At 33.9% G+C, this 10,403-nt stretch overlaps 1 protein-coding gene across 1 annotated transcript; it reads right to left on the bottom strand.

Annotated features, from left to right (window-relative positions):
• Positions 1-3,129: 3,129 nt before the first annotated feature.
• Positions 3,130-4,515, bottom strand: LOC147385464 (NDR1/HIN1-like protein 10). Its single transcript, XM_086423220.1, has one exon. The coding sequence runs from the start codon at positions 4,059-4,061 to the stop codon at positions 3,318-3,320; it is 744 nt and encodes a 247-aa protein (XP_086279346.1). The 5' UTR covers positions 4,062-4,515; the 3' UTR covers positions 3,130-3,317.
• Positions 4,516-10,403: the final 5,888 nt, after the last annotated feature.

Genomic DNA, 10,403 nt, shown 5'->3' with positions numbered 1-10,403 from the left:
AGGACCTCCCTAAATTCAAAATTAAAAATTAATAGTGAAAAAAAAAAAAAAATTCAACATGTTTTCTGAAGTTGTCAAAATGTTGTACTTTACATCTCCTCAGTAATAATAAGTGTCTCTCAAAAAGATTTTTCAAAAATGAGTATAAATCAGATCTAAATCATGATCACAAGAGACTGAGATGTTAATTTTTTTTATTTCCAAAATAGCTCTCTCAACCGTTCGACGTATGCTACAGGGTGCTACAAGAGGATCCGCTTTCCTTGTGTGTAACCTACGTTTTAGATGTGTTATTTTTTTTCAAAGTGGGGCTCTCTCCACCATCTAAAAAGTACTAAATCACTTTTGGGATAAATCATAAGCCTTAAAATTAGAATTTTTAAGTGCACTCCTGTGCCCTATGGCCGAATACCATAAATCACCTTTATTGTGCAGTGTTGCTTCGATAGTTCCGAGATCAGATCTTTCTGAGAAAATATATACACATAGATATATAATTCAAGAATTAATAAAATTATACAAGTATATAGAGCAATAGATATAGGTCCTGCTCTTGAAAACTGTTCTTCCATCACAAAAATGTAAAATGGGCCAGCGCTTCATAGGGGCGCTAGATCTGGTTATATTTTTAAGAATTTGGTGCTCCCCAGCCCTAATAGAGATTTAAAATGTTGTTGCCTTGATGAGAAATCATGATTTAATCCCCACCGAGACCTACTTGGAGAAGACTACTTCTAGCAGACGACATGGATTTAGCCTAAAACTAGACAAAAATTTTAAATCATGATGAAGTATATTTTGATTTTTTGGGAAGCGAGCTATAGTCTCATTGAACCCACCCCCAATAGCCTAAAACTCTTCTGATCTCTTTGATTTCTGCTTTCTCTTTTTTAATTCACACACCTAATTCCCTTATTTTTGTCTAGTTCACCTTTCCCTGATTTGATCATCAAGGACCTCAAGATATAATCATCATGTACTTGTACAAATCCAACAAAAAAGTCAATAATACTTTTTGAACCTTCACTACACACCAAATCAACTCATATATATAAGTCTTGCACTACATGGAAAGACAAAAAAGAATTTGCCACCTTTCACCAAAAGGCAAGTTGAAGCAAGCAAACCAAACCTACTTAGAATGAATTTGTTTGCCCCCAAAAATCAATCAAAAGTTTAAAATTAAAGACACATTAAATCCACCAAACACAACTAAGAAAATCTCAAGAGCTAACAACACCAAATATTTAAAACAAAGCTACAGTGAACCTATCATTATCTTCTCTTCTAAATTTTTCAGAGAGCTTCACCTCCTCTGTTTTACAAATATATATATAAAATCTTTGAGACCAATGCCCAGTACTCCAAAGAATCCATGCAACCATTCAAAGAGTCATAAATATAGTCAAATACTGATCTAAGAATAGCTCTCACACCCTGTTTTCATCTCTTCACACCATGGAGTTAATACTTAAATGCCACCTCCCTCAGAAACTAGTCATAGGAAACAAATAAGCAGAGACTCAATCCCCTTTGTCAGCATTAGTACAACAATATACGAAAACTTTTTTTCGGTAACTTCACCTCCAAGCATTGGTACAACAGTATACAAAAACTTTTTTTTCGTTTTAGGACAAAGAGCCAATTGTCTTCGGTAACTTCACCTCCAAGCAATGTTGAAGCAAAGTATATTTCCAAATCAGTATTGAGTACAACAATATACCAAAAAAAAGAAAAAAAAAAGGTTATTAATGGTGTTGATGCACTATGTCAGCTACTTTTTAAGCTTAACACTTGCTTTGAAGTTGACAACAGTAACGGAAAAAGGTTGAATGCATGATATGTGCATCAATTTTGATGTACATGAAAAAGGTAGAACTTGATGTCGGTGTTTATATGACGTCCATAAAACCCAAACTTGTTGATAAAATAAAACAACTATGATGGGATATTAGGAACCTATGATTGGAGCCAGGCCCAAGAAATATGAATGGAAAACCTCTCCAGAGTTTTGATCCGAATTGGGCCAAACATAGTGACCCACTTTCTAGGATATCCCCTATTTGTCAGTCAGATGGACTGGCCTGTCACCCACGTCTGTCCAGCCCATGGTTTTAAAATTCATTTCGACGCTCATCTGGTCTCTTTCAACAATGACACAATGGACTGTGTTTTCAAATGAGACCATGGTTTGAGATGACTTGCCTATTCGTCTCGTTGGTGGACGATACCGAGATGAATTAGACGAGTTATCTCGGACAAGTTACATAATAACAATGATAATTTTATATGGCTATGAGTTGTTATCATTGCTAATTTTATATATATGTTGGCATAATGGTCTTCCTACTAGTAAGTTATATTGATATAATAACAGTGGTAGTTCCTTTTCAAGACACCATCTCTTTTTTTTTTTTTTGATAATTGGGTATCCCTGTAGGCAGTGGATTGGGCCCATATTTGGATTTTACCCAATCCATAGATTATGGTCCTGTCTAAGTATTAAGTGAGGTTGTGCCCTTGCAGGTGGCAGAAATTAATACTTATACTAGGTATCAAACTCACGATCTATGGGTATTAAACGTTTAGTGGTCTGAAATTGCCATTGAGCCAACCCCTTGGGGTTTGGACATCATCACTATTCTCATAATCTCAATTCCATAAAATTGTTTGGATACAAGGGCAAGCTCCATAAATCTTAGAAAAATGGTATAAAACGACAACTACCAATTATCTAGCCTCGAAGGATCATCAATGGTCAAAATCTTATTAAGAGAGAAGAGAAACGAAATTGAATTATACAAGAAAAAGATAGAAAGAAGATAGATTTATATAGATTTTACTTCTCTTTTCTTGAATTTTTGTTTTAACTTCCATAGCCATCTTAAACAACCCATAAAAAGAAAAGCAACAATATTAGAATTCAATTTGGTCTACAATGCATTTAAGGAATTTTCAAAAAAAAAAAAAAAAAGATTAGTTTTCACCGTTGAATTTGAATTTTGGGATTTCGATGGCTGTCCATTTTTTTTTTTTTTTTTTTTCTGAATTTGGATTATAATATTAATTTGTTTCTATTTAACTCAGAAAATGTTAACATTATAATTGGATTTATAACACTAAAAATCATGCCTTTAACTTTTTTTTTATTTATAGAAAAGGTGATTTTCCCAACAACTGTAATCCTCTAATTCAAGACCACATAATTTCCATTAAACAAAACCTATCAATTATTTTAAAAAAAAATCAAAATTTAACAAAGTAACAGAAGAAAGTAAAGTAAAATTAAAACTGTGTAATTGGTTTATTACTCACATTCACATAAAAACCTTGCACGATTTCGGTCCACCCAACAATGTTCCTGTCCCATTGTTCGATGAGAATCCGATCGTAACATCTTCACAGAAGATCCTCAGCAATCGCCTCCTTATCCGCCATCCTCCAGCCCTAAACCTAACCCTAGCCAGAATTCTCACATTGAAATTCACCATGCCACGGCTCTGATCCCTGCCCATGGCCATCAAAGCACGATCATCCACATATGTCGATACCGCCGCGAACCTCACTCGCAAAGCTTTCTCGGTCTTTGTTCCTTGATAGAAAGGCGCAATTGCTGTAACAGAAAGAAACTCATCTCTGAAGTACACCGAAGCATCTATTCGATCGTAGATGATGTTCATCTTCTTGTTAGGGTTTCGAATTGTAAATCCCAGATCCCAATTGGCGGTAATTTGTGAATTGGAGATGTTGAAGGGGTACACAGTGCCTGAGTCGATTCGGAACTTGGGAAGCTGAGGGCGGAGAACGAGCCAGGTTATAAGTGAGATGAGACCGATTATAAGGAAAGTGACGATAGCAGCGAAGAACATACGGCGGAAGAAGTTGGTGCGCCGGGGGGCGTAGGGTTGCGCAGGATAAGGGTTTGGGGCGTAGTAAGAAGGTTGGGGCGGTGCAACATAAGGGTAGGCGGTGCCAGTATTGCTAGTTTGCGCTGGGGGGTAGCCTCCTCCTCCTGGTGGTGGTGGGTAGCCTGTAACAGGTTTGTTACGATCATCATCCATCGTTGAAGTCAAGGATTGATTCGGATTTTAGATTTTCGATTTTGATTTTAGATTCTGGATTTTGAAAGGGAGAGAGATGGAAAGTTGAAGCACATAGGAATGATAGGATTGTATGTGTTCAAGAAAGAGAGAAACTTTAAGAGCTAAGAGAAGAAAAAGCGCGTAATCTAACTGTACAGTAGTGGTATTGTTTTGGACGGCCGATCTTGGACTCTGGAGGTAATGAATCGGTGGAGTAGCCACATGTCACATTATTATAACGCATGGAAACTCCCACAGACTCCACGTGGCACAATTTCTGAACATTGATCAAAGAACTAATCAATCATCATATAATTTATAAGAATCTTACTTTAATGGTTCGATCTACTAGTGTTCGTGATCGTGTAATTTGCGGAACTGCGATAGCTTAAGAAGACTGCGGTATTACAGTATCAGCGATTAAAAACCCTTCTATTGATCGGAAAAACTTTTAAGGTACCTTCCCCCTATAGTAACGCGTGGAACCTCATGATAAATATTTTGAGGAAGAGTCCAGATGAATTGACGCGGTCGTGGCACGTGGCAAGAACACAAAATCATAGATCATTTTCATCAGGATAGATACGAAAAAGATGTGCGGTTGTATGCGCTTGCTATGTCGGCTGCATATCAAGACTGTACGCATTCATCATTAGTCTCTTAGGAAAAGAGTCGTGATGAATGTGTGAGGTATTAGTACACTATTGACATGGTAAAGGCACATAATCATAGATCTTTTTTCATCATAATACACAAGAAAAAAATTGTACGATTTTGTGCTCTTGCCATGTTAGCCGTATGCATTTATCATTATTCGGGTTCAAACATTACTGACATGGATGTGTCCACATAATCATAGTTGCTTTTCATCAAGATATGACTGAGATGCTCTGTGTACACCAATGTCAATTTCAAAGTTGCTCCAACACGACTCATATTTTTATAAGTGATTTACCCGATTGACCCAATTGTTGCGTTTTTATTACAAAAACTACATTTGAGTTGTCAACAATTCTAAGGAAATCTTATTTTATAAAATTTGTTACCCACCAAATCTCAATTTATCAAGTTTGTTACTAAGCAAATTCTAGAGTGGGGATTCATGTCTTAAAATTCAAATTTATAAAGTAATTTGTTACTGAAAATACCTTGGAGTGGATTCTAACCACATCCATGGGCCGAGCTAGTCTGCCCTTGCTAAAGTTTGAAAAATGAATAGAATTTTATCCATAGGTCCATTATTGCCTTTTTATTGAAATCAACTCTCTTGGAGATCTTACAACTCCAAAGGAACCTTTAATTTATCCAATTTGACACCCAACAAACCTTGGAATGGATCCCACATTATTTTAAAATATAATTAATTATAATACCCTAATTTCTTTAAAGGAAGATTTATCCGACGGACCTACCTATTGTATTGTTATTAAGAAAACTTTGTTGTTTTTTCAAGTTTCTTACTTAATGAACCTTTCTTCTTGAACCATATCAGCTTGACAGGCTTAGTAAGATTTCATGGAAAAACTGAGATTCAAAGAAAAAATCAATACCACAACCTTTTAGATTTCATGGAAAAACTGATATTCAAAGAAAAAAAAAACTCTTTTGAGATTCAACCCATGAGGTTAAAAATGGATGGAAATCGAACTCCAGGATTTGAAATTTTCTTTGATGTAGTTAGGAAACTTTCCTTACGAAAATAGTAAGGTAACTATTTTTCTTTCTTAACAAAACATGAAGTGGGACCCACATTTTATAAATCTACACCATAGATTTATTGATATTAATTTTTTATTTGAAAATCAAAATAGGACTACAGAGGAGGATATTGCCCTGACTATATATCTTAACTATTTAAAAAATCATAAGTTCTATATAGAAGGAGATATAAACATAATATTTTAAAAAATAAATAGAAAATATATTATAACAATTAAAATTAAATATCCATGTTTCTAGCCAATCTACCTCAATATTGAATGGTCTTTGAATGACTAATGTTTCTTATATTTTAAAGTTTAACTCATTAAAAATCCATTATTTTGCTACTAAACAACGACGAGTCAAAGATTGACATAGAAGCAATTCAAGACTATTGATGAAATATTGTTAGCATTTAGCCCCCATTGGTAGAAAATCCTAGCTCCATCCCTGACCGCATCAATTTGTGGCATCCAAAAACATGATTTGATGTCACATGGTTATAAAGGATAAAATTCTAACAACTTAAATAAATAAAAAAAAATCTAAAAACAAGTTAATTTTTACCGTTGAATTTTAGTTTCAAATTTGAGAATTGAGTACCATATATTTTCAATACCTACAAATCAAGCTCAAAATGATTTTTTTATTTAGGGAAAATTATGAAAAAAAAATAAAAAAAATTATTTATCAAAAAGAATCTAATTTTTGAAAAATTAGAAAAAAGATAAAAATCCAATCATTGAAAGATCGGTTTCTTCTCTCTTCTCTCTCCTTTACATTTGAAAAAAAAATTGAATTTTTTAAAAATACCGTCATTGAAAGATCGGTTTCTTCTCTCTCCTCTTTTTCTCTCCTCTACATTTAAACAAAAAAAATTGATTTTTTTTAAAAATACCGATCATTGAAAGACCGATTTCTTCTCTCTCTTCACTACTCTCTCCTCTACATTTAAAAAAGAAAAATCAAATTTTTTTTAAAAATACCGATCATTAAAAGATCGATTTCTTCCCTCTCTTCACTTCTCTCGCAAAAGTTGGCGTGACAATAGAATCTCTCTAATTGTATTAATTGAAGTGTTAAAGAAATTGTTGTGGCGACAAATATGAATCATTTATCTTAATGATTAATAAGGAGAAGTTTTAACAAAAGTCTTAGCGAGTATGCTACGTTCGAGTTGCTAGAGATAAATAAGGATAATAGAAATAAGGTAGGTGCATTGTGTTCTATGTAAAGAGAGAAGAAACCGGTCTTTCAATGACCGGTATTTTTAAAAAAAATTCGATTTTTTTTTTAATGTAGAGGAGAGAGAAGTGAAGAGAGAAAAAAAACCGGTTTGTGGCGTCCCGCCAAATGCTAACACAAATCCCCATATCAAAACTCGAGGTACTAGGTGGTACATCGAAATTTCAGCATGGTCTCATCTGTTTATGTTAGCATTCCAAGACGTTCAACCTGCACCTGATAAACGACATACAATCCTGCATATATATATAAAATATAATACTAGCGGAAGTCTATATACGTCTAATAACGTATGAAAGATCAGAGTGCAGAAAAATAACCAGAATACAAGATTATACAAAATTCCTCACTCTAATAGAAATCTTAACACTCAAGACAGAATCCATAAGACTACCTGGGGGAACTGACACCACTAGGGGGTATAGCCCTAGTATTTACCAGGTGACGGACTCTGGTTGTCTATCTGACAAACCAGATGATCCTCATTCGTGCTCTATACTTGCCTTGCCAAGCTCTGAATCTGAAACTAAAAAATAGAGAAGGAAAGGGTGAGTAACAATGGTTACCCAGTAAGGAAGAAAATAATTTCTGCCAATAACCTCTCCTAACATGAACGAATAAACATACTGAATCATTTTAAAATATGCAAAGTTTTAAAGAAGAAACTACAATTAACTGGTACATATAGCCAGGGATGATCAACTAAACATTTTAAAACTCACATAACATCGATCATCATTACTCATTATAACATTCCTTTTTTATACAAATTTAATTGATCAAATGGAAACATTAAACATGGATTTCATTTTATATATCAAAATAAGCAATAAATACATAATACACAATGGTGGAGTATTGGAATTAGAGAGTTGGGATTCACAACTGAATCGCTCCCAGTCGGGACATGATATTACAATTCTTTACTGGCTTTTAGTTCTTGATTTTGTGGCTGGTCATTGCATTTACCACGTTTGGTTGACCATTTATCCGGCTCAGGCTGGCTGTTTGATGTGATCGTAAGCAATGCGTCTCTTTTCGATGTGTCATAACGTTCGACTACTATAGATTGTTAGTAATCACTGACTAATCATCTTCGTCTATGCCTATCAGGCGTACATGTGATTCCCAAATATACAAACCATTCGTATACGATCACCTTTACATTACAAGTTTACTAGTAAAGATAGAAAGGAATAACCTGGATTCCAGTTGTGACTCCACTCTCATACGCGTCTCATACCACGTATGAGCTTAGTGGTCCCTACCGTACATCCCAGGATAGTATACCACTCCGGATGATATGCCGCACTATCCCTTCAGGCATTCACAAACTCTATAACAGCTCACAAAATAGCTACATATATATATATATATATATATATATATATATATATATATATATATTATTTTCATTTGAAAATAAAAGAGAAATTAACAATACAATGTTGAGAATGGATATCCAGTTTCCTACCATGCAAGTGTGGCCACCTAACCTAAAATAAATAACATAACGGAAATGTAAACAACGCCTCGCGCTAACAGAAATTTAAATAAACATGCAACTAACAATATTATCCCTGGATATCTGTTCACCAACCTACACACAACACAACAACGTAAAATGCAGACATCACCCCTCGGGTGTGATTCTGACATTTTACCGTTTCATACCCTTTTTCTGATTTTTACAATTTTCAATCTCTTCAATAAAATATCCATTTTTTAATATTCATCAACTCAATATGAGTTCATTGAATATTAAATCACATTTTTCAACTATAGAATTTATTTTTATCAATAATATTGAAAAATAATACAAATTTTATATCAAAACAGGGTCCAAGCAGTGCACAAGACCCAATTGATGGAAATAACCCGTTAAAATACCCTACCCACGTATAATTTGTTAAAAAATACAGTTAAACATATCAAACATGCAATTTCTGGCGTAAATTTTTAAATAACAAAAAAATTCTATATTTTAGAAATACATCAAAAAAATTTCGATAAGATATTAAATGCAATTTTCACAATCTACGATTACTAATAGAAATTGAAAGTTCCTTATAATCTTTAGGCGAAAGGATAGAAGCGCGTGCACGGAAATCAAGGCAATCAACGCGAAAATCGAGATTGACCAAATTTCGAAGCGGCTGATTTTCGAAACTGGCCTGGTGGTTTCGAAGATCTCGATGTGGTCGTCTTTTCTCCCTTCTACGGCGGAGAACGGTTTGACCCTGAAACCGATGAAATTCGAGGTCGAAATTTTGAAATTTTCGTATATAAATACGGCTGATTTTTAACGATATCGGGTGAAATAGAAAGTGAAATGAAAAAAGATTGGGTGGGTTTTGTAGATGTCGGGGCTGCGAACGTTTCTCCCTTCTGTGTCGGTTGTCGACGGGGCAAACCATTTGCGAGAGATCTGAGGTGGAAGATCGAAAAAAAATGAATTTTTTTCTTTTATATACGTCGCGGCTGTTTGGACGAGTTGGGGAAGATGAGAGAAAAAAAAATTAAAAAAATTTATTTATATAAAATTTGGGACGAAATCGGTATTTCGTCTATTGTTTCGATCGACGATAATTTAACCGTTCGGACTCCAAAACTGACAAATGAAAATACTCTATTTTACCTAATTTTTCGTTCCGGATCTAATGGTATGGTCAATTTCTACAAATTATGTCTTTATCAAAAGTTTATATTTTTGGCCTAGGTGACGCCTAAACTTGATGTCATTTTCGTTTTTGATGATAATTCGACTTCTTGATCTCCAAAAATGACAAATAAATAGTCCATATTTAATAATTTTTCGTTACGAATCCAATGGTATAATCGAATCTTAATAATTCTTAATCTAGCAAAAAGTCACTATTTTAGCCTGGTCCGACTCGATAATCGAGGATTTTACAACTTTTATATTCGAACTCGCATTTGAGCGTGTTACAGGTTAAAGTATGTTTTTTGATCATTTTGAATCCAATGGTGAGGTCAGATTCAATTAAAAATGATCAGAAACATCTTAAAGTTTTACCCCTAAGTACCGCTTTCAAGATTTCTTAAAATTCCACTATTTATTTTTTCTCGAGATACGAATTGAAAATTCGGGGTTTTACAGGTCTTTCAATGACCGGTATTTAAAAAAAAAATTTGATTTTTTTTTTATTTAAATGTAAAGGAGAAAAAAAGTGAAGAAAGATAAGAAATCGGTCTTTCAATGACCGATATTTTTAAAAAAATTCGATTTTTTTTTAAATGTAGAAGAGAGAGAAAGAGAAGAGAGAGAAGAAACCATTCTTTCAATAATCATATTTTTATCTTTTTTCTAATTTTTCAAAATTAGATTCTTTTTTATAAATAATTTTTTTCATA

The sequence above is a fragment of the Akebia trifoliata genome, chromosome 14 (assembly GCF_017979445.1).
Source record: "Akebia trifoliata isolate Shusen 1 chromosome 14, ASM1797944v1, whole genome shotgun sequence".
Taxonomy (NCBI): domain Eukaryota; kingdom Viridiplantae; phylum Streptophyta; class Magnoliopsida; order Ranunculales; family Lardizabalaceae; genus Akebia; species Akebia trifoliata.
This window is presented reverse-complemented; position numbering and strand designations above follow the sequence as displayed.